The sequence below is a fragment of the Ruditapes philippinarum genome, unplaced genomic scaffold (assembly GCF_026571515.1).
Source record: "Ruditapes philippinarum isolate M1 unplaced genomic scaffold, ASM2657151v2 ctg228_1_1_1_1, whole genome shotgun sequence".
In the NCBI taxonomy this organism is placed as follows: domain Eukaryota; kingdom Metazoa; phylum Mollusca; class Bivalvia; order Venerida; family Veneridae; genus Ruditapes; species Ruditapes philippinarum.
This window is the reverse complement of record NW_026856125.1, coordinates 371,492-397,718: the sequence shown is the minus strand read 5'-3', so window position 1 is coordinate 397,718 and position 26,227 is coordinate 371,492. Positions and strand designations below refer to the sequence as shown.

Genomic DNA, 26,227 nt, shown 5'->3' with positions numbered 1-26,227 from the left:
TAGTCCGAAATAATATATCCAAATCGGGGATTTTATCACTTGATAAAATCACTGTTTGTTGTTTGGATGTGCATCATTATATCACTCGTGCTATGCCCTCGTGATATAATTACTCGCATCCAAACTCCAAACAATGATTTAATTCAGTGATAAAATCAGTGTTTGGTATATATTTTTTCTTAAATAACATACCTGATGCGGGCTCCTTGACCATCTGCTTACTCTCTTGAATGATAACAATATCTTCGATGTGCATGATGGACTTGGTCAACGTAACCGTCTCTTCATCAGCCGACTTATTATAAAACTTCGGGAATTTAAGCACTGCTCGTTTTTTAAATGTTGTTACGTACAGATCATCGCCAAACACTTCCACCTGGTATGGTGGATCTTTCACTGAAATTGAACAGAAAACTTGATTTATGTTTTGTGATATTTTACTATATTTTTCTCAGTTATATCTTTAATTATAAAGATTTTTGACCCGTCAATAAATTATAATGCAGCAAAATTCCTTTATTACAGAAGTTACTTCATAAATTGACAGCAGCCATATATACATGTATAATTAAAGGGACTCCACTGAGGTTTTTTGACATGACGGGACTGGAAATAATTTTTTGAGATTATTACTCCATTTGATGTAGATCTATACTAATAACTTATGTGCAAAATTTCAGATCATTAGCTTGCTCCGTTTTTCTAGAATAATTTTTATAATAGTGAAATATGACCCAAAATTGAAAACCGTTTAAACGCTTTTCACTTAATTTGGACTGAGAAAAGCACAAATATATGATTTTCAATGTATTTCTTCTATATTTCATGGTTATATTGTATTAATATTCTGCTTCAAGTGCTCATGTTTATCTTTGTCAAAAATTAAAATTTTATGTTTTAGGCTTATAAACCTCAGTGTAGTTCCTTTAAAGGGACTCCACTAAGGTTTTCTGAGATGATGGGACTGAATTTTTTTTTAGACCACTAATCTTTGTGCAAAATTTCACATCATTCGCGCACTTTTGTTTTTCCAGAATAATTATTCAAATTGTAAAAAAAATGACCCAAATGAAAAGCGTTTAAATGCTTTTCACTCAAATCGGGCTAAGAAAAGCATAAGAATACGATTTCAAATCATTTCAAAGTATATTTCTTACTATATTTGCATATACTTCTGTTTAAAGTGTCCCAGCTCATTTATGTAAGAAATTCAAATGTTATGTTTTTAGGCTTTTAAACCTCAGTGGAGTCCCTTTAATACACACATCGCAATAATGAATTAAAAAATTAAAAAATTGTGTATTGAATCTAAACATGGCCGCTTCTTTTAGGAAGGAGGCTAACTATCCATAGATCCTTAATTAACCATGACCTGTCCAATTCGAATTATCAGATTAGTGGACTGCAATAAGAATTTCACTACAACATATTTGAGCCATGTCATTACAAAACCAACATAATGGATTTGCGACCAGCATGGATCCAGACCAGCCTGCGCATCAGGATCCATGCTGTTCACTTACAAACTCTATAACAAGTAGAGAAACTGATAGCGAACAGCATGGATCCTGATCAGACTGCATGGATGCGCAGGCTGGTCTGGATCCATGCTGGTCGCAAACCCATTATGTTGGTTTTGTTGTGATGCGGCTCAAATGTTTGTGGTTAAATTGATTGTTATTCAAATAAATAGATAGAGCATTAAATTATTTACAGATAACTTACCATCAAAAGTTCTGATGATTTTCTTGTCGGTCCCGTCTAACCTCACAGACTCTATGGTGTGACTTTTTGTATCTGCCCAATAAAGCCTGTCATTGGTATAATCTAATGCGATACCATTTGGCCAAATGATGAAGTCTTTGACAAGGGTAGCTCTTCCTGAGCCATCCAGGTTGGCTGACTCAATCTTTGGTGGGTATCCGCGGTCTGTCCAAAATATTTTACTGAAAGAAAAGAAAAGATAATTTATTTTAGCACATAAAACCACGGCACAGGAGTGAAATAAACCCATTTAATAAAAAAAAAGGAACGATGTTACACTAGTGTAATAACACTTTGATGTGACGTTATTTGAGCTATATACAAAAATAGAGTTAAAGTGTGCTAATGTTAGTGTTACACTATAGGTGCGTCAACGAAAAATTACTCTTTTTAACTGTAAGCCATTTTCATTTTAGATATGTGATAAATAGAATATTATGTTTGTGCAGATTCAATACTAAATTTATTGAACTCGGGGGAATATAACAATTATATTATGCTGGGCAGAGGCTTGTACAATATGATTTTATTCAATTGGCTCAATAAATTTTGTATTAAATCTGCACGAATATTATATTTCTATTTATCACATATCTAAAATAAGAATGGCTTTCGTTGACGTTAAACGTACACTCATTTAATTAAATATCATCTATTAGTGACATTTTATACATTTATTAGTAAACGGCTGACAAAACAAACTTACTCATATTACGGGTACAGATATATGTAGAAAGATTGCATATATAGAACAATTCTCATTAACAAAATGGGACTTCAACGCAAGAACACAAAGTTAAAAACATGAACATTCAAAGCAAGATTTTCATACACAAATACAAATATTATCTCTTTCAAAAATTACACAATGAAAATTGCATTTCTTACCCGTAATTTGGATCAACAACAATATCGAAGGGTTCATCAAGATCTCCTTTTACGATGGTTTTTCTGCGTGTACATGTTGTACCGTTATAGTGACACATTTCTATCTTTAACGTGGAGGCGTCCGTCCAGTACAAATTCTTTCCTATCCAATCAACAGCAATGCCTTGTGGATCATTTAAGCCAGTTATCTGTAACATACAATGGTATTCTTATTTATTTTTTTGTTATCAAAGCTGTGCATAACTCTCAAAATAGTCCATAATCCACATTATAAAACACTGTCTGTTTTTTATGACTTTTAAAAGTTTTTATTAAAAAAACAACAAAAAACCCCCAAAAAAACAACAAAGATATTTACCAAAGTTTCTTCTTTAGAAGCGACAGTTGTTTCCCTTTTTCTCCTTCCACTATTATTGCTATCTTTCTTGTCATTTGTCATCTTTGAGTCTATATGTTTAAATGTTCGTAGTATGATAGATTTACGTAACTGGGTGCTTTTCAAGAGAAACATTTTCCAGTCTCCTGGATGCAGTGAGGAAATATCAACATCTACAGAAATAATCTTGCTTGCATTTTCGTTTACCTATAAATAAAGTCACAGATTTAAAATTTGCAAAATTTAAATTCAAAAACTTATTCTGATATTCATCAGATCTCATCCATTCTTTTAAGAAGTTTTGGAAATACCAACTTGCACATAGAAACTTAACCAGTGACAAAAATGCTGACACCTGGGTGAGTACATTAGCTCTCCATATTATTCAATTAGTCAAGCTAAAATGATGGTCATGTATAAAAGGTTATTTGCAGTTTTACCAAACATGCCATTATTTATAGACTGCTTTTCAGAACACTTTTGATTTTATTTGAAATATCAATATCAGTCATGGTGTTAGTAGTTTATCCTCCACATAATGGCAGTAAGCCACTTTGAATTCACCAGAGCACAACTCAGCCACTGCATCAGTTCCTGGGCATGCTGTCAAGCAGATTACCAGTACTAGTTGCCTTCACTTTTCACAAGGAACTGATAACTTCTGTTCATGCCAGTGCAAATGACTGTCATAAGAATTTCATGGTCAATCATAATAGGAATCCGACCTGGGCTGCCCAATTCACATTTTTTTTTCACAAACAAAAACAGCATCAAAACTGTGTTATAGCTACCAGTATATAAAAACTTTTTTTATATTTCACTTACAAATCTACCAGTAGAATTTTCAACATAGATATCTGTTACTTTCTGTTCATAGATTTCATCTTCATCAGCAAATACCAGTACGGCTGTGTTACCTGTACAAAATATAGAACATAGTAAATCTGTATGTTTTTGCACTTCATATTATCTCCTAAGATCAAAACTAATTCTGTGGTTTTCAACTTTTTCTTCTTTTTTTTTTTCATTGATCTTGAGGGATCTCAGCATATTGTTATCAATTCTCCATTTATTTAGCAGGTTAGAATGGAAATAGATATCATTTTTTCTTGCATTATAGTATAATTATGCACGGTTTAAATCATTCAAATGCTTTGTAATTTATCACTCAGGCCTATGGGCCTTCATGATTGTACCCCTACACATTTGAACTTGAACCGTGCATTATTCTACAACAATACACTCAAAACTGATACCTATTTCCTAAATGTACACCTCTAATTGTATATTAACAAGCATATTTTCCTTAATTACATTTCACATGTAAATCTGGAGTTTCTTCTATATCAAAGATCTCGTCCCAATTTTATTGATGGATAAACCTCTAAATACACAGATATGCCATAAAAAAAAACATGCCAAAAAAAATATCTAAAATACTCCAAACAAAACTGTAACTTTTTTACCTTTTATGTTCAATGTTACAACATAACAGAGTTTAAATAAAATGTGGACCAGTCCTTGGTAAATAAGTAAGAAGTTCATTTAATTTGAGCCGCGTCACAACAAAACCAACATAGTGCGCTTGCGACCAGCATGGATCCAGACCAGCCTGCGCATCAGCGCAGTCTGATCAGGATCCATGCTGTTGGCTATCAGTTTCTCTACTTGTAATAGAGTTGGTAAGCGAACAGCATGGATCCTGATCAGACTGCGCGGATGCGCAGCTGGTCTGGATTCATGCTGGTCGCAAACGCACTATGTTGGTTTTGTCGTGACGTCGCTCATTTTATTCACCTTCAGGTAAACAGACAGTATTGTTGTTTTCATCAATCTTCTTCTTGTACGAGATGTCACATTCACAATGTGTTGTATGATTTTTCTGCCAGTATATACATCTCTGCGAGCATAAACCAAACTCCGAGCACGGATCTGCCTCTGTTAATGTAAACAATGTTTATTTAGGTTACATAGGTAAATAGTGGGTGGTGTGGAACATAGGTAAAGGTGTCAGACTTGTAATCTACGGATGGGTTGAAACCCCTTCAAAGGGCAAAGCCACTGCTTCCTTGAGAAAGAAACTTTACACTCCTTGCTTAGAACTGGTTAGTTCAAGGAACAGATTCTAGAGATTGTCTATGTACTTGTAACTTCCTACACAAACTAAAATAAATTCTGTATGAAGTAAGTACATATCATACCTTGATGAGCAAAACAATAATGGATTTTGAAAAGCACAATAAAACTGGATCAGAAAGAAGTAACTTCCTAAAGCAACCAACGATCTTGTTTACCCAATTTATAACATAGACCAACCACCTTACCTGCTGGAACAAAGCAAGATAACTTTTTGCCACTACATGTAGTATAAATGCACTTATGTGCAGTCTGATCAAAATCGACATTGTTGGTAGCTCAATTTTGATATTTTTGATAATGGATTCCCTTGAACATTGCATGGAATGCACCAATTTCGTTCCAAATTCAAAAGCAAGACAAACAAAATACATTAGGAAAATTCCAACCAAAAGCATGATAAGATAGTTCCCAATTCAATGCAGGTTATATACCAATATCATAATGGATATTATCTATTTCATAGCAGGAAATGTCTATTTTCACACAAAAAAAGGAGGGATAACATTCAAATTCATATGAAATATCCCTGGATGCTTAAACTTTAAACATTAGAAAAAAAAAACAACAAAAAAACTCACCAATGCAAATACGTTGGTTTTCCTTGTCAATAGTGTAACCTGGGTTACATGAACACTTGGTCATATGTACTTTACTGAGATATTTACATATATGATGGCTGCAGCCTCCTTTTAATGCACCACATGACTGAATGTTCTCTGTAATAAATTTACCACATAAAATAAACATTGTATATAATAGTGATCATTATCTGTTTGTCTGTTTGTTTTTTATGCCGATTGTAATTATTGATAATTATTAAATTCCCAATTTATAAATACCTAAAATAATATAGAACTGTATGAAGAAATATTAAATAAAACCAGGTCAGGTGTTAATAAGGGTCAACTTTGTTTATTTTTTTTAAAAAAAATCTTGTCTTTAACAGAATTTCAACTAGCAAAAGCTCAAACTCCTTACAGTGATAACCTATCTTGGCAGAACCGAAATCACTGCCTTCACTTAAAAAAAAAAATCGAGCTAAAAAAGACACACAAGTTAAACGGAATGAATAGGATCAAAGAGAATTTACTGTTACATTATAAAATATCAAAATATGGATAAAAATGTTTGTGGTGGCAGAGATCTCTGTACTGATGAAGGGAGATCACTGTGTAGGAGACTGGACTCTTACCTTTAGCACAGATAGCGCCTGCATCATCTGCCTCATCATCACCATCGGCGCAGTCCGAGTTACCGTCACACAGCTCATGTGGGTTCAGGCACGTACTGTTATCCTTACACTTGTACATACCATATGGACATTCTGAAATTTCTGAAATAAGCAATACACTTTATTACATGCTTTTCGGTGGTTTATAGAAATATATCAGTGATATAAAACTGATAATTTCACTGTTTTAAACAGTAAAATTATCATTTTGATAATTTCGCTGTTTTGAATTTTAGCCCGTTACGTTGTTTCAGAGAAATACAAGCGTGAACAGTACAGGGAACCAACTTAATTACTTATCTAATATGCCCGTACAAACAATATTTTTCAGTATATTATAACATAACTTTTCTTCTTTTTCTAATTTTGAATTATGGTTATCACACACAATGACATAATCTAGTAAAGTAATTCATAGCTGAAAATAATTTCTACATATTACAATGATCTCTTAAGCAATGTGTCTGCTGTAATAAACATAATAATTATCTAAGCATTTAAATACAGTAATTCCAGGATTTGCTTGATACATACTGCATATACTCTCGTCTAAGCCATCTTTACAGTCATTCTGTCCATTACATTTCTTATGTAGGGGTATACAAGTACTATCGCCACATCTGAACCGACCTATTGGGCACGCGACGGTACTACAATCTTTTTCGTCCGACATATCCCCGCAGTCATCTTCCCCGTCACATCTCCACAGAAATGACACGCATTTACCGTTGTTACATCGGAACTGACTATGTTTACAGTTGGAATGGCAGTTTTCCTCGTCGGAGCCGTCAAGGCAGTCGTCCTCCCCGTCACATTTCCACGACCCAGGAATACACGTCGAGCCACTTTTACACTGGAACTCTGTTGCTGAACATTTAATAGCTGTAGGTAAAGATAAATTTAAGTTACAAAGATAAATATACAAGATATTACATAAATAGGTAATTGTCATATAAAATCTAGACTTTCTACTGGTTTGTTATCACTTCCAAGAAGGTTGTTATCTTACAAAATCTAGTTTTTACAGAGGTTTATAAACTCACAAAATCTAGACTTTCCACAAGTTTATTATCTTATAAAAGTAAAAAATCTAAAATTTCCATAGGTTTAGTATCTTACTAAGCTAACAAAATCTAAAATTTCCACATGTTTGCTATCATATTAAGCTAACAAAATCTAGACTTGATACAGGTTTGTCATCTTATAACCCTAAGAAAATGTAGATTTTCCAGAGGTTCATAATTTTATAAAATCTCAACCTATCACAACTTAATTATCTTTCTAAGACTATGAATTTTATGTTGTATGAAATTCTATCAGTTTTGCTTTACATACACAGGGCCAGCATATCAAGTGTCCGTATTGCCCAGGTTGTCCCACAGCCTGTACGGACAAAATATCATACGGACAGGTTAAAAAATGCTTCACATAAAAACGGACAAGTCAAAATCAGATTTTGCCGGCCCTGCATACATGTAGTTCATAATGGCTCAAACAGGGTTTTATGGGTTACAGGGTTGCTAATGGCTAAAAGCCAGGCATATCCATTATACAAAGACAGAAGGTTTAAAGGGACTTCACTGACAATTTTTTGACATAATGGGACTAGCAATAACTTTTTGAGATTAATGTTCCATTTGATATAAGTCTTTACCAACAACTTGTAAACAACATTTCAAATTCGCTCACTCCATTTTTCCAATGATCCAAAATTGTCTTATATATAGAACAAAATACAAAATTTCCATTTTCTTAAATATCTTTTGCAAACCTTTCTGTTTTAAGTGCTCCAGATGATCTACGTAAGAAATTCAAATTTTAATGTTTTTTGGGCCTCTGGACCTTAGTGGAGTTTGTTTGTTTGTTTCATTTTACGCCCTTTTCCCAACAGTATTTCAGTCATATAGGCGGGTAGTTGCCTAACCATCGTTCCTGGAGAGTTACACCAGTACTAGACTACCTTCCTCCGTGCTAAACTGGAGTATCTTTAAAGGTTAACAATGGTAGAAAAGGTTAACTTACAAGACTGACAATCTTCAGTTAGTTCATCCGAATGATCTTTACAATCATGTCTGCCATCACATACAGAAGACAGTGGAATACATTTGTTACCCTCCTTACATTTAAACTCCAATACTGTGCAATTTCTCTTTTCTGAATTAAAAAAAAAAGATAAATAAATAAAACAGATCATATAAAAAAAATTGGGATATGAAACTTTAAAATATAATATCTATGTTAACAAAGAAAGTGTAAAATGTTCCTATGCAAAAGTTCTAAAATTTCAACTATTTAGTTTTAATCTGATATAATATTGAAACAAAAATGTGCACATAATTCATTGACAAAACTAAATCAATCAGAAAATACATGAATCTAAACATAAATCAACCTAAGCTATCTTATTCTTGTAATTTTTCTCAATTCATAAGGTATATTTTCTCAATTTTCCATTTTTCCGTGAATATAACATTTTGGTTAATACCGAATTAATTTTAGTTCGATTGTGAAGGAAGATTATAGACAGACTTTCAAATCTGTTCCTGAAAGCAACATGTACATAACAATGTGTGTAAAGTTTCTTGCTCAAGGGGACAACGGCACGGGGTTTAAACCCATGCCGCTAACAATCATTAGATCACTAGTCTGACTCGTTAACCACTCCGCCATGCCGCCACTATAATATAACATTTTGACCATTCATACTATAATTAAGCTTACCACAATCCCTTTCATCGGAGCCGTCGCTACAATCTTGGTCGTCATCGCAACGCCATCTACCCGGAATACAGTGAGCATTACTACACTTGAAATATGTTGCATCACATGTTCTATCAGCTGAAAAAGGAATACATATAAAAACAAGAGTGATTGAACTTGTTTGAGTAAAGGGCCAATTAACATAAGCCATACAGGCCATAACATCCTGGATGCCCGGGAAAGTCCCGGATATAAGGTTTCTGTCCCGGAGATGATTTATGTCCCGGTAAAAAAATCTAAAATAATCTACTTTGTAGCCAGAAATTTTACATTTTTATATCTTATTGTCAAGTTTTTATAAACTATTCTAGAATGCTAATTACGTACGATTATCCCTTACAGCATTACAATGGTGACATTAATCCTTTGATTGGTATATCTATATGTGCCCCTTTCAACAAACAATTATCGGAAATAATTTTGATCAAATTAAAAGATTGATTATTTAGTCCCCCTGTGGCTTCCTGAACGAAGGTGTCATAAACTGTAATTAGACAACTGGCCAGCAGAAATTTAATCCGCCTGCAGGCAGATATTAGTGGTCAAACACCGTGAAAATTACTGCTAAATATGAGGTGATGAAATCTACAGGATTCAGTGAATGTTTCAGGTAAACGACACGGCTAATGGTTCTCACTTAACATAGCTTTATTCTATTATGCTAATGATTGAATTTACGATGCCTAAACACTTTAAAAAAGATAGAAAAACTGTTCATAATTATAAACATTTTGTCTTGTTTATAGTATCATTAAATTTGCAAGTTGTAAATACCGGTAATATAGGTTGTATGCCACTATGTAAATTTAAAAAAAATACGTTTGCTGATCCAAACGAAAAAGTGTCCCGGAAATGAGTCTAAAAATTATGGCATGTATGCATAAGCATAATTAAATTTGATATGAGCAGACTATTTCATGTGACAAACAGAACTCTCCATGACAATATGGTTTAAATTTCTGGCAACTAACTACCTATTACCATCAAGGCATTAAGTTAGATCCAACAAAGGAGAACCATACCCAGCTAGCATATGGAAGGTCTGTCTTGCTTATTTGTATCAGGGCACATGAGGTCTATCTCCAGCAGTAAACTCAACCAAAATATTCACTTGTAACATATCCAGTCATTTTTATTGGGCAATGATAACTACTTAAGTGAGGACAATCTATGATATTGTATAAATGAGCCGAGTCATGACAAAACCAACATAATGGATTTGCGACCAGCATGGATCCAGACCAGCCTGCGCATCCACGCAGTCTGATCAGGATCAATGCTGTTCGCTATCCGTTTTTCTACATGTAATAGAGTTTGTAAGCGAACAGTATGGATCCTGATCAGACTGCGCGGATGCGCAGGCTGGTCTGGATCCTTGCTGGTCACAAACCCATTATGTTGGTTTTGTCATGACGTGGCTCAAATAATAACAAACGTTGTTACAACTTACAGCAAACTGTAGAATTCTCGTCCGACTCGTCACCACTGCCACAGTCGTATTCCCCGTCACATTCCCACGCCTTCGGTATGCATTTCTCTGAAGATAAAACAAACAGAAAGTCATATTTAAAACAAACTTTTACCTATAGTGGCAAGACCTATAGACTTTTACCTATAGTGGCAAGACTTTCAGTACACAGTCAAACCTGTGGAGAAAGGCCATGCAAAGAAAAAAGAACAGAGTATGGTCTTAATAAGCAAGTGGTCTTTATTTGGAGGTGACTCTGTTATATTTTATCATTGAAGGGTTGATGAATAGTGTCCTTCATTTACAATGTGATTTTATTCAGATGTGGCCTTTAAGACAGGTTTTACAGTAAATTTCTCTATGTACCTATATATAACATATTATGCATCTGTCAATTGTATCAGAGCCACGACCCCACACTCAAAGCATAAACAAGGAATGACTTGTATTATCAAGACCTTAATGAAGGCATCACTGTGAGAAAAAGTAAAAAAGCAGAATCTTTGTTAAAGACCACTGCACTGCAAAGAATACATATCATAGTTTTTTTTGACACCGAAACAAAATCACCACAACGATCCACAGTCCCTGTTGAGATTCGAACCCACAACCGTGAGAGGCAAGTGGTTTCAAGTCAACAACTTTAACCACTTTGCCACAGGCCAAAGAACTTGAAAGTCGATGAAAATAACTTTAATCTGACTTTAATAATACTGTCTCAAAAGTTTTACTTACTTGTTTTTTCACACTTGATATAATCATCTTTACAGGTGCGGTTCGAGCAGGATTTCTCGTCGAACCAGTCTCCGCAGTCATTATCACCGTCACACTGCCACAGGTACGGTATACAATTACCCGTCGTGTTGCACCGGAACTGTGTGTCCAGACATTCTTGTTTCGCTACAATGAAACTAAGTAATGAAGTTACCAAGTCCACAATTTTCATTTTGTTATGATTAATGCTTTCCAGGATCACAATTTTCCCAAAATTTTAAAACACTTTTTCATTACAAAAAAAATTATAAAATTACCTTCAGTGAATAAGCAAATATTAATATGAACAAGTCATAAATGTTAGGTATACTTATTTTACTCTTTTAATATTGACACACCAACAAAATGAGAAATCATCTTGAGTAGAATAAAGCAATAACTGAAAATTTGATAGATGAAGGAAGTCATAGCACACAAAACATCAAACTTTACACATTACAATTTTAACCTTGATCTTAAGGAACCTTAAGAGAATAGATAAAAAATCTTCATGTTTTTAAAAAGCTATCATCTTATGAATTGGTATCTCTATCTAGATGTAACAAGGAGAAAAGTTTCTATCAGGGATAACGGGTTTGAGTCCTGTTACCACTAATGTTCTCTAAGAAAAGTTCAACAAAACAGACTTGAAAGTAATTAATTTAAGTTACAACAACTTGTTCCTCAATTTAGCTTTAAACAAATATGTTTAAAAAAAAAATCCCAAAGAACTAAGGAGGAAATTTTTTTTTTCATATTTCACAAAACTTGAAATGTATGCATAGGCCACAGTACAGTCACCCAAACATTCTGCTGTTTTAACAGTGTATAAATGGACAGTAAACAAATGGACAAGGGAAATCTACATATCTGTAAGCCCCACCTCCATCTTTAGTGGGGGCATAAAAAAGCTAGCTTGAAATATACCACATGACTATATGAACCGGTGAAAATCATCGCTCTCGGCTTAGTGGGGGGCCTAAAAAGCTAGATAGATTTATATGTGACTATATCAAGTCAGAACACCAAGAAAGAGTAAAGATAGAGTGACAATCATTACCACAAATATATTTCTCAGTAAACTTTTTCTGCGGCAGATATTAAGTGATCATTAGACTTACCGCAGTCTTTCTCGTCTTCCCCATCAGTACAATCTTCCTTTCCATCACATTTTCTAATGTCACTAATGCATTTATGGTCAGCTTCACACTTGAACTGGTGCATTATACAGGGATAGTCCGCTGAAAAGTAACAGAGGAAAATTAAGGTATGTGATTTTATTTAACCTACCTTTTGTTACAATATTTTCAACAACAGAAATATTTTGACAATTTATAATCATTTAATAGACTGTCAACAGCCACTTGATGATTTGTAATAATTTTAGTGCAATTGTAAACCTTAATTTGTTGTATGGTATGTACCTATTCACTTAAAAACGACCATTTCGATCAGAAAATTTAATAACTGATAAAGCTTTTTATCTCTATTTCACACTTACTATTGATTGAAATAATACATCACAAACTTGTACTGTAATAGGGCAATACAAACATGCAGTGTGTTATAAAATATCAAGTGACTTACTGCAGTTGTTCCACTGAGTCTCGTCAGATCTGTCCTCACACTGGGCTACACCGTCACAGATCCCTATAGGAGGTATACACTGTGTCTCATTTGTTGCACTTAGACACTGGTATAAACCTGGCTGTCGACAGTAATACGGCTCTAAAAGTAAACAAAATAACAGCAAATAATCACACTGTTCGAATTTCTGTAAGATGTGTATCATAAATATCATGTACATGAATTTGAGCCACGTCACGACAAAACCAACATAATGGGTTTGCGACCAGCATGGATGCAGATCAGCCTGCGCATCCGCACAGTCTGATCAGGATCCATGCTGTTCGCTATCAGTTTCTCTACTTGTAATAGGATCTCTAAGCAAACAGCATGGATCCTGATCAGACTGCGCGGATGCCCAGTCTGGTCTGGATCCATGCTGGTCGCAAACGCATTATGTTGGTTTTGTCGTGACACGGCTCAAATTAATGTACAAATTTCAACTTACTATCTTTACATTCGGGTGGCTCGTCGGACCCGTCCTCACAGTCGGTGTGATTGTCACATTTCCACCATTGAGGTATACACTGGGAACTACTCACACACAGCATCTGTGACCTGTAAATATGATAATCATTGTTGATGAAAGAAAACTTAATGTCTTTACTAGTATTATTCAAGTCCTTGCTTAGGATTCCAACATTGTATATTTAACCTTAAAAAATTGTTACCTTAGGTTCCAGGCAGTACACTAACAAGTGAAAAAGAAAAGTTTTTTTTTCTTTGTTTTTATTTTTACACATTTTCAGTCATATCTCAACAGCAGATCTACCTCACATGCTATGCTGTCTTGGATTTCTAACCAATAATTACCAATAGCTCCACAAGTGACTAACTACTAATCCCACATTATTTTATACCAGCTGTGACAGAAAAGTGACTACAGTATCAGAGTCAATGTCCAAGATCGATTGTCATGGTTAAGTAAGTAAGTAAGTAAGTAAGTAACAACTTTATTTAATGAGGCAACACAGTTGAGCAAGCCCAGTCTTCCCTGTGAGCCTCAACAAACCCTAAAATCATAACTTGAATTTTCTGTTGATAACATACATACTTCTCTTTTTTGACATTACAATTTGAAAGACTTCCCCTTATTTTTTGTGCATTGGCTGAATTAAAAAAGTAGTCCGGCAAGACACTAGTGAAAAGTACAGAAAATATGTTTAACTGCAGTAAAAAATAAATTTTTACAGTGAAAAGATCTAAAATGAAAGTGCGCATTTTACTCAGTTTTTATTCCCCCAAGGATTATGGGAATATGACCCACATCCATGAAATTGGGAAAAATGCATGACTTTATTTTTTGCAGTGATTAAATGAATGCAAACAATCACTGTACACTTAAGCACCAGAACAGTAAAGAAGCCCTTATTTTCAAAGATTTTATAATTGTTTTCGTTGGATTGGAAAAATGAATTATATACTTCTTTCAATTTGGAATATGATCGAATATTAGCTAAAAAATAAGCTGAAAAAAGTGCTGTTATTTCATCAAAATTTCATTTAAAAAATGAAAATATAATTAATAATATAATAAAATAAATTACGCGTCACAGGCAGCTTTACAAGTCGTTTTGTCAGGATTCAAGTCGTGATTCTCTGGGCATGCACATACAGCGCTCGCATCACGCCTCCTTCCGTCCGGTCCATCTTCTGGTCGTAACAGACACAGATGACTACAGTTCAATGCCTCGCATGGATTTGTTTTCACTGAAAAAAAAAGTATAAGAGAGGTCAGGTTCTAAGTATTATTAAGGTTCTAGGTGATAATATTTTGCAAAAACAGAGCTACTACTTGAAAACTCAATTGATATAAGTGAATAAATTATCTGTGATAAAGAATTTTCACCCTTGTTGTCTACAATTTTCCAACAAAAAACATGCTGAACATGTTCATAAAACACAAAATATGGCGGGCTAGAAAAACAGTTTGAACTCCTTTATATATACATATATATATGGTTATAATTGATTTGAACAAAACATTTTATAAAGAATTTATTATGAAGTAGTTATTTTGGTGGAATGTCCCAGATTTTGAAAAATTTGCCTTATAGGTCAAAATCATATAAGGCTAGTTGTCACTAAGTTGTAAATGGCATATATCAATACATATGAAAAGTAGTGAACCTCTTCTCCAGAAGTATGTTGAGTCTTAATAATTGATACTCTGTCCTATTATTTGAATAACAATAATTTTAACCATAATCATTGACATGTGCTTTTTTGTTATTGTGAAATTCTCATTGAAAACAACAAATCTTATAGTTTGAATAAGACAGGTTTGGGTCATGTAGGGATCTATGCATGCTCTAGCTTGCAGAATGAAGATCTTGCAATCATTATAAAAGTTGCCCGCAGAGAAACAAAGTGACATATACAATACAACAACTAATCTTTAGACTGCACCTGTTATAGACAACTTTTGTGTTTTACTTATTATATATTTTGTATTATATATTCTCATGGGCCATGTGGCCATATGGAATTTAAATAATCAACTTATCAAAACTTATTACAAGAGAAGATCGACTTACTGTCAGGTTGTCTCATTGCATGGTAAACAACCAGATCCATCGGTCTGTGTAACATGGTAACCATCCTATCCCTCTTCTCTCCAGAAAATTTCTCAGCCGTGAACACGCCATTTGTTTCCCAGTCCGTCCAATATATATGGTCCATGAACGTTGTGAGGGCGAACGTGTGAGGTAAGTTTTCGCTTATCACGACGTGACGATTCTCGCCGTCTAAATCAGACATAGCGATGTAGTCGTAATTTGCGTCAGCCCAGAACAGTTTCTCAGTCACATAATCTATAGTCAATGCATTAGGCCAAGCAATTTCTTCAGTAATAATGTGCTTTTTAGTTTTTCCGTCCATCGATATACGGCTAATGTGTGGTTTATCACCCCAGTCGGACAAGAATAAGTAACCGTACTTCGGGAACAGCTGCAGAGCTCTAGGTTCACGTAAGAATGATTTATCTTTGATCAGAATTTTTCGATACTTTCCGTCCAATTTGGATACCTCTACAGTGTCTGTATTACGATCGCACCAGTACAAGTTGCGACCAATCCAATCCACCGCCATCCCATCTGGGTTTAGAACAGATGAACTGTGCAATACCTGAACAAGAAATAGATCATTTAGCCTCCTATTAATGGCATATAAATATATCAAAAATAATGATAAATTTGTGTTTGTCATACTAATTGATTATTTAATAACCTTCTCATACCGATCTATAACAGGGATAGAATAATCCTATTTTTAACATTTTTTAGTGTTATTTTATCAATATCTTTTAGCAAAAAATAAGCAAGAGCTGTGGATAACTGAAATCACTAAATAATGTTTTGCAAACCAGCACAATTCAATGTGTACCTTGTCTTACAATTACAAGCTCTGCTTCTTCCAATAAATTTACTTTTCTTTTCTTTGGAGCCTTTATATTTCAACTTGCACTACTTGCGAAAACAGAGATGTAGATTCGCTATCAGTTTCTCTACTTGTAATAGAGTTGTTAAGCCAACAGCATGAATCCTGATCAGACTGCGCAGATGCGCAGACTGGTCTTGGGTATGCTGGTCGCAAACCCATTAAGTTGGTTTTGTCGTGACGCCGCTCATTTATCCGATATGATAAAATCAAAATGCACTTATCAAAAGTTACAAGAATGATCAAAATATTGCCCGACTATTGCCTGGTGGCGTGGCTGAGTGGTAAACGCGTCTGACTAGTACTCTAAGGATTGCTGACCGCGTGGGTTCAAACCCTGTCAGAGGCAAGCCCCTGTTTCCTTGAGTAAAGAAACTTTACACTCATTGCTTAGTACTGGTTGGTTCCAGGAATGGATTCATGAGTGTTTCAAAAACTTTATAGCTTCCAACACAATAAAACTAAAATAAGTTTGTATAAATTAAAATATTGCCTATATTAAATATAGGGGAGATAAATGTGTTATTAACCTCAATATCCTCCGATTCCGGCCGGTCTTTGGAACGATTTAGAGATATTCTATTTATAGTACTACTCTGACTATGTATGTCCGTCCAGTACAGTTTCTGTTCTTTATAATCGAAGTCGATGGCTACGGAATGAGTGAGGTTGTGAACGATGATCTCGATAGATCTCTTAAAGTCGACTTTCTTGATGTAGTAACGGTTGGATACGAGCAAATATGGCTGCCCCTCTGTAATACAATAGAATTACCAATCAATTTATCAGCAGTACTTATTCTCGAATATAATTATAATGATAAAAGTAATACAATTTTATGTTTACTTCAATCAAAACACAATATAACAGGCATCATCTACAGAATGACCTTCTGTTTAACAACAATAATCTCCTTATATCAGGAGCACTTCTTCTCCAATAATGAAGAGTTCACATAAACTTCACTTAAACAACATTTTTGGCAATGACAAAAATCCTTTTCTCCTAGTCTGCTATGTTCATACTGGATATCATGTTAATTCTATTAAAATCTTCAAAATAATCTGCAAACTATTGTAAATCAGTTAAGAGAGGAGTTGGGGATAAATCAGTTAAGAGGGGAGTGGGGGTGTTTTTTTTGGTTGTTGTCGAGTTCTAAGTCAAGGTAATATGATCAACTTTTTAGCTTTACTGGAGGATTATGCATATACATGTAAAATATATAGATTTTGGTTATTGTCAATTTGTATTTGTACATGTCATTCCACCACTGAATAAAGCACAATTTGAACTGTTAAATAATTAAAACAGGTCTACTTCAACTACCAGTACAGTCTTTGTTTGGTCTCAATAAAAACATTAACAAATCAAGACAGTATTAAGAGCATGTTAAAATGAGATTCAAACCTTCGTTTGTTAGACTACAGTGTCTCTTGTCACCCTTTAGTTTATAATGCTCCGCACATTCACAGTAAAATGAGCCGACAGTGTTGAAGCAGAAATGTGAACACGGATATGTGGTCTTACATTCATCAATTTCTAAAAATAGAATAAAAATTGCGAACTTATCATTTAAACATTGTTATTTGCACCATTAGATTTAAACATTGTTTTTTGCACTATTAGATTTATTTTTGCACTGCTAGATTTCTAAACATATAACTAAAATTGTGAACATAAACATTAAGCAAGCACTTTTCAAACTGTAAAATTTCTAAAAATGCTCATATAAATCTATATTCACTTTGCACTCATCAATTTCTTCAAATTGAACAACATTATGAATGTAACATTCATAGTTTGCATTACATTCATCAATTTCTAATTAAAGGAGATAAGCAATTACTGCTAATTTCACATCTAATGAAGTCAATCATTTGAATTCTCCATGGATAAAAATCCTTCTAAACTGGTGGAATGAAAAGCAATAAGCCTTTACCACAAGTATGGAGCCAGGCAAGCCTACTCTTTAGTACAGCCTGACCAGGCTCTATACTGTTGGTAACTCAGTTTTTGTATTCCAATACTAAAATCCCTTAAAATTCAAATGGACTGTCCCAAATTCAAAGCAGGGCAAATCCATTACACAAATTTTGGAATGTTAAGGGTAATACAATAAGCCAAAATATTAATCTATTTATAGAAACGTACCTTCACATGTCCGCTTATCTGCCCTTAGTTTATACCCAGGATGACAGCTGCATTCAAAACCAATAATCTTCTTATTACAGATCTGACTGCAGGGTTGTCTTTCCTTACACTCATCAATGTCTGAAAAAATTCATTCTCCATTAAAGTCCCCTACCTTTACATGACTTTCAAAACATCCATTCAGATAATATACCTTTTATTAATGTCTGTATTTGAAAAAGAAAAACTTTAATGCCTTGTAAACACAGATATTTTTTTGTTAGCTAAAATTCATTACATTTTCAGGGATTAGGAAAAGGTTTACTTATTATTTCTTTAGTATATATGGGCACAGAGCTTATTCTCTTTCAAGTGGTGTGTGTTTATACAGACACTATAAAGGTCATATGACAATTTTCCAGCTTTAACAAAAGTCTGATGTCCGCACCTGGGTGAGGACAATAGCTCGCCCTTTTCTTCAAATAGTAGAGCTAAAAATCACCACCAGAATTCAAAGTCTCTGGCAGAATTAAAATCCACTGAAGTAAGGGAACCAGTAAAGTTAGGGGCAACAGATATATTAATTACGCAGCAAACTTAAAGATATCGAACCCTATTGGATTGTTTTACATCAGCTTACGTCGGTTAATATCATGATAACCCGCATGAGCCCGCTCTCGCTTTCTTTAAACACTTTTCAGATACCTATATTTATTATATTTTTGGTCATGTGAGAGGATGTTTTCCCCTGTGACGTCATAATTTGATAAGATTTCAATATGTCGTCCAGAACACAAGGTCATTAATCTTTAAACACTCAATTTCAAAATAGATAAAACAAGGATGAAAGTTAACATACTGCATTCTGGTGACTCGTCACTTTCATCACCGCAGTCGTTCACTCCATTACACACCAGATTCATCGCAATACAGGCCAAGTTTGCACACTGGAAGCTCTGTGTTGAGTTTTTACATGCATTTATTGGACATTGTTTCTCGTCAGAATTATCAGCGCAGTCAAACGTACCATCACAACGTTTGGTCTTATCAATACAATAGCCGTCATCGCACTCAATTTCATAATCTGAACAAGTAAATGACATTTCTGAAAAAAAGAAAGAACATATTTAGGTTATGCATAAATACTACAATAATATTATAAATAGCTTATCAGTGAATCTAAATTTAAATGTCCAAATTTCCAATAATGTGATCTATACATGTATTTGGTTACAATCCATTTTTTGCACTAACTGCAAATTAATGTTTAATAATGACTGCAAATGGCATAAGTTCAGGTAGATAAAAAATAACTTAACATTTTATCCTATTTGTTTCAAATTTATAATTCATAATAAAAGTCACCAGGGTAATCAATACCTCAATATTAAACTTGTTCATTTTTTATTGTCACTTTCATTATAATTGTAGTATTTGAAGTTACATCACGTAATGTACATGTGCAAGGGTTTTTCATCTTCCTACAACTGAAGCCTTCCCAATAAAAATGTCCTCAAAAATCATACAATTTTCCCCAAAAATCCAAATCTACACTAAATTTTTACTTTCCCAAATCATCAATTTTAGTGATAATTCTTCCCAAAAACAAAAGGCCAAGGGCTCTTCCCAAATCAAGCGAGAAACACCACTGTTGCATATGTACGTATCTGACAGATAAAATACGAACCCTTTAACTACCACCCAACCCTAACAAAGAATTTGGTCTGAACAGGCAAACAAAAATTTGTTTTCCAGAGTTCCAGCTTTATTAGTGAGAAATTACACATACCGACACAGGTATCAGGCTCATCACTACCATCCCCACAATCATCATCTTTGTCACAGAAAAACTCTTTTTCTATACAACGATAGTTCAGACATTTAAACTCGTTCTCTTCACAATCCACTGGCTCTGTAACAAATATACATACATACTAATTCATACAATATAATGCAAATCTCCAAAAGCTTGTCAGCATGTTTAAAAAACTGCAGGAGTGAGGTATTATAAGAGTCTCAATAATTTCGACATTATTAAGCAATAGATGCTTTTCATGAATCATGAATTACCTCCCTTGGCCACCATTTTCCAAGTAAATCAAAATATATTTTATACTAAATGTAGGAAAAATTAATCACAATTCAAATTTAATATGATAATGCAACTTTTCATGCAAGTTAGAGATTACAAACCTTAATGAATTTGTAAAGATCAACTAAGGTAATAATAGTTATAATAGTTATAAACTGAAACTGCTCTAGCCCACATTGGACAGTTTTTGTAATACAGTGTAACCACTACACAGTGGCCCTCTGTAGACCAATAACCTCTTTTACAGTTCCAGTATCAATTCTAACACCAAGGTAACACTTCATCAATAAATTTTGTTTGTTTGTTTTGATTGGGTTTTACATCACACCGACACAGTATAGGTCATTTGGCGACGTTCCAGCTTTACTGGTGGACAAAGACCTCAGGTGCCCCTCTGTGCATTATTTCAGGCACGAACTTGCACCTGAGTAGGACCACTGAAGTTCCATAAGCTAGCTGGATAGCTTCCTCACATGAAAGAATCTGAAGTCCCTGTAGGGATTCAAACCCACAGCGGTGAGGGGCAAGTGGTTTGAAGTCAACGACCTTAACCAATCGGCCACCGACGCCCCTCATTAATAAAATTTATCCCTCCATAACAATATCTCTCAAGAACAACAAATTCTTTGTTTCCAAAAAATATTTTTGCTCTCAGGTTTGTACTATAGCTATTTTTAGCAAATTTTTGTCATGTGAGAGACTGTATTCCACTATGAAATAATCATTTGAAATATTAATAATACCTATATGGCTGCCTACGAACATGCTCATTAGGGTCTATAATCATTACAATATTAGTTTAACATTAGAAAGACTGTTTCAAAAGTTTAACAAGGGTGCCATAGTCACAAAATACGCCCGTTTACGAAAGCTTTAGATGGAGATGGGGGCATTATGGATAAGTGTTATCTAGCAAGCAAGTTTTTACTCTTGGCACTGTGTTGTTAAATGAACCTTAAAACAAAACAGTAGGGAAGATATGCACAGGATGTGTGACCTTGACCTTGGTGGCAGGGACCTGAATTTTATGCACGGCACTCAGCCTCACAATGATGAACATTTGTGCCAAATTATATTGAAATCCCTCTATGCATGTAGAAGTTTTGCTCCAGACAAGCGTTTTTCTATGAGCTCTAACTGTAACCTTCACCTTTGACCTAGAGACTTGGTTCATGTGCAGGGCACTACGTCTCAAGGTGGTGAACAATTCTATAAAGTAACATTAAAATTCCTCCATGCATGTAGAAAATATGCTCCGGAGAACATCTGGATATATAATCATCTCCAGTGACCTTGACCTTGCAAATGTTAACCTAAATTAAATGTGTCACACCTGTAGTCATGATAGTTACCATTTGTGCTACAATCCATCAATAAATGATGACTAAATGGTCCCTATACACATCTTCAAATTTTTATCTGAACTTTGACCTCTATGTGTAACCTTGACTTTGGTCGCAGGGATCTTAATTTTGTGTGCGACACTCAGCCTCACAATGGTGAACATTTGTGCCAAGTTATATTGAAATCCCCCTATGAATGTAGAAGTTTTGCTCCGGACAAGCGTTTTTCAATGAGCTCTAAGTGTGACCTTGACCTTTGACCTGGATCATGCATGGAGCAATACATATCATGGTGGTGAACATTTCCATAAAGTATTATAAAAATTCTTCCATACATGTAGGAGATATGCTCCAGACAAAATCTGGATATTTCACCATCTTTAGTGACCTTGACCTTGCATATATTGACCTAAAGTACATGTGTCACAGCCGTAGTCATGATAATGACCATTTGTGTTACAACCCCTCAATAAATGATGATTAAATCGTCCCTATACACATCTTCATATTTTTATCTAAACTTTGACCTCTATGTGTGACCTTGACCTTGGCTGCAGGGACCTGAATTTTGTGCGCGACACTCCGCCTCACAATGGTGAACATTTGTGCCAAGTTATATTGAAATCCCTCTATGCATGTGGAAGTTTTGCTCCGGACAAGCGTTTTTCAATGAGCTCTAAGTGTGACCTTGACCTTTGACCTAGTTCATGTGCGTGACATAGCTTCTCATAATGGTGAACATTTCTATGAAATTTCATTAAAATCCCTCCATGCGTGTAGGAGATATGCTCCGGACAATATCTGGATATTTCATTATCTTTAGTGACCTTGACCTTGTATATATTGACCTAAATTATATGTATCACAGCCATAGTCTTGATAATGACCATTTGTGTTACAATCCTTCAATAAATGATGACTAAATGGTCCATATACACATCTTCATATTTTTATCTGAACTTTGACCTCTATGTGTGACCTTGACCTTGGCCGCAAGGACCTGAATCTTGCGCGCGACACTCAGCCTCACAATGGTGAACATTTGTGCCAAGTAATATTTGAATCCCTCTATACATGTGGAAGTTTTGCTCCGGACAAGCATTTTTCAATGAGCTCTAAGTGTGACCTTGACCTTTGACCTAGAGACCTAGTTCATGTGTGCGACACTGCTCCTCATAGTGGTGAACATTTCTATGAAGTTTCATTAAAATCCATCCATACATGTAGGAGATATGCTCCGGACAAAATTGGACGCCACCCGCCCGCCAGGGGGGTTCCCATAATACGTCCCGTTTTTCAAACCAGCGTATAATAAACATACCACAACCGGCAGTTGAACTTTCGTCTAGCCCGTCAACACAGTCTGGTTCCCCGTCACATTTCCATTCTTCTTCTATACATCGATCATTTGAGCACCGGAACTGTTGGTCTGTGCAATTTTTAGCAGCTGTAGAAAAACAAAATAAAAATTTTAATATACAATTTTTTCTTATTAGAAATCAATTACTAACTGTGATTTAGCCACAAAACTATGATTAGTAGTCAGATATGCTACAAAAATCAAAACAAAAGAATAGTTACTTCTAATTGGCTACAAGAAAAAAAATAAGTATTAAGCAAATAAATTGGAAAATAAATTGTGCATGACTGTGATATACATGTACATGTCATGCCTGAAATATGTTATATCATGAAATATAGATGAATATAAAACACAAATACCGTTGTTTTGTAATATTGCACATTTTGAGAAATCGATTTTAATTTGATAATTGCGATGTGAATCTCATTTATAAATAATTCAAACATACATGACTTCTGCAAATTTACAAACAGCTTTCTATTTTACTCATAGAAAAGAAATGTGCAGTATAAATAAATTTGTTATATTGATTTCTTTAACATTTTATATGACCATGTTTAATTGTTGTTTCAATATAACCCTGTAATCATCTGGTAGCTTTTGTTGGTTAAATAAACTCACAACCATTCAAAGTGGGTCATATAACTTGCCAAATAAAATTTTGTAACTAAGAATATAAAAAAACTTATTAAGCACCTGGGTCTTTTAAAAAACAAACAACAACTGTGATTTGTTAATAAATTATCCGATAAGTTGTCATATAAGCATATTAAATGTACATTTACAGCATTCCATTAACCAACTTTGTATATCCCCATATCTACTGAAGAAAAAAAATTTTTTTAAGCAACTTAAGCAGAGATTGAAATTTCTACTCGTCTGCTCCTAATTACAAGTAGAATTTAAAGAGAACTCAATGCAGGACGAGGAGAAAAAATGTTGCCTGTACATTGGATTTAGAAGCTACTCGTTCTGCAAGACAAGTGACAAATTTTTTGCAATACCTGCTTAAGGCTAAACATATCTTTTATAATTTATACTATAGCTCAACTACAATGAAAGCTCCAAGTTTATTTCAACCACTCTCAAATCTGCTTCCTGATTATTACCCACTACTGGTGTCATATAACGAAAGAAACTTGGCAGTTATTGAAATAAAGCCAATTGTTGGGTAAAAAAATTCAAAGTTCTCATTTGTAATGCACTGATTGATGTTCACATCTTATATGTCATCATAGAAGATGCTTTTTATGTTATATCCGTATGAAGTTCACTTATATGTTTAATTGTGATAATATTCTGTTTCAAAAGCAACAATTTTATCAGATTTCTTATTTAATTATTAGATTTCTTATTTTAAATGGTTTGCTGCTTGATTCCCTTTTTCCGCACATATAATGGTAAGTAAAACTTCAAGGTATTATAATGTATGAAAGGGATATTTAAAGCTGTGAGATATTGGCTTGCAAAGTGGAAAAAGTTATATCAAGTGAATGATGTTTTACACAGGTAAAATTGGAGGAAAAAAAGTTGTGAAAAGTATACCTCCCATTTGATAGAAACTATAGGGTAACCAATTTTCAATCTACATGTATACTCAGTGTTTAGGAATTTACTAAGATAGTTGTCATTCCAGCAAAATTGATACAAGAAAATCATACACTAAAATATTTCAGTTATTGATTCCGTTCAGTCTTTACACTCTTCCTTCACCTAAACTGGTTTTATGAATCTGTAATATCAAAATTCATTTATACATCCTAAAACATCTTAATAGCCAAGTTTGTTGTTTTTATTCTGTAGTTTTTGACAACTTGTCTGTTTCAAATTTGAATAATTTATAAAATTGGCCCTCCATGCACTCTTTGTGGAAGTCCTATCATCTCCTTTACTTGGAACCTGGGACATTGATGTTTTTAGCTACATTGTTTTGTAACATGAATTGTGAAAAGCAGATGCTGTGGTGGCATAAAAAAACATAATGCTCTTGTGGGAATCGAGCCCACGGTGGTAAGCGACAGGTGATTCAGTGGTGACACGTGATTCGGCCAGGAAGGGCCTATTACTTACTAATGTGTATCTAAATAATAGAGTATACCAAACCAAAAGTACCTTATACATCTACACACACTTTGCACTGACAAAACATTTTATACAAGACAAAACAGGACAGAATCGTTCCATTAAAGCTTCTTATTCAACCTCTCTTAACTTTCATACTAAAATTTTTAAATGATTATTCAATGCATTCTAAAATTTAAAGATTATGATGTATATGACTCAGAGCAAAACAAAGTGCATCCAACAGTTCACAAGATTAAAAAAGTTTTTTCCACTTCCTCTATTCGGACCTTTACTATTACTATTATAAAATAGCAATTCATTTAAGTTTTCTTCTCCCTTAATTCTCTTTCAGTTGCACAGACCTCAGTATCTATAGCATTAAGTACATGGACTAAATACGTTGACAGAATCCCAGATCAAGTTAAATACTTCCTATAAACAATCCCTGAACTCCAAGTACCAATTTCTATATATATATATACATATAAATACAATTTCTATATATAATATAAATACATCTATTTTTGAACCCGACCCTGCACAGTATCAAAACAAATGGCCTACCACACAACATGGCTCAAGCTCTTCCACTAGGAAATACACAGCCTACCATAATGTTGCATTGACCTTAATTTCTTAATGAAAATAAAATTGTCCTTAAATTGTGAAAAAATTCTGTTCTTTATTGAAAAATGCTGTTCTTTATGGTAAAACAATTGTGATTGATGTTGGGTAGAGCACTAAGGGGTGGACCCTAAGATAAAGGTTTAAATCAAGACATAGATAAGATTT

At 34.2% G+C, this 26,227-nt stretch overlaps 1 protein-coding gene across 9 annotated transcripts in view; it reads right to left on the bottom strand.

Moving 5' to 3' along the window:
* LOC132745464 (prolow-density lipoprotein receptor-related protein 1-like) overlaps positions 1-26,227 on the bottom strand; it is a 190,797-nt gene that overhangs the window by 23,583 nt on the left and 140,987 nt on the right. For all 9 annotated transcript variants that reach the window (XM_060734397.1, XM_060734401.1, XM_060734402.1 and 6 more), the window contains 24 exons: positions 23,330-23,455; positions 20,363-20,485; positions 19,433-19,678; positions 18,595-18,714; positions 17,851-17,982; positions 16,974-17,197; positions 15,543-16,131; positions 14,553-14,715; positions 13,454-13,563; positions 12,967-13,107; positions 12,501-12,620; positions 11,362-11,526; positions 10,609-10,695; positions 9,120-9,236; positions 8,421-8,552; positions 6,933-7,280; positions 6,360-6,500; positions 5,746-5,883; positions 4,826-4,966; positions 3,854-3,945; positions 3,011-3,235; positions 2,653-2,840; positions 1,726-1,946; positions 193-396 (listed from right to left, as the gene is read on the bottom strand). In XM_060734397.1, coding sequence (XP_060590380.1) covers positions 193-396; positions 1,726-1,946; positions 2,653-2,840; positions 3,011-3,235; positions 3,854-3,945; positions 4,826-4,966; positions 5,746-5,883; positions 6,360-6,500; positions 6,933-7,280; positions 8,421-8,552; positions 9,120-9,236; positions 10,609-10,695; positions 11,362-11,526; positions 12,501-12,620; positions 12,967-13,107; positions 13,454-13,563; positions 14,553-14,715; positions 15,543-16,131; positions 16,974-17,197; positions 17,851-17,982; positions 18,595-18,714; positions 19,433-19,678; positions 20,363-20,485; positions 23,330-23,455 — 4,293 coding nt within the window. The remainder of the gene's footprint in view (positions 1-192; positions 397-1,725; positions 1,947-2,652; positions 2,841-3,010; positions 3,236-3,853; positions 3,946-4,825; positions 4,967-5,745; positions 5,884-6,359; positions 6,501-6,932; positions 7,281-8,420; positions 8,553-9,119; positions 9,237-10,608; positions 10,696-11,361; positions 11,527-12,500; positions 12,621-12,966; positions 13,108-13,453; positions 13,564-14,552; positions 14,716-15,542; positions 16,132-16,973; positions 17,198-17,850; positions 17,983-18,594; positions 18,715-19,432; positions 19,679-20,362; positions 20,486-23,329; positions 23,456-26,227) is intronic.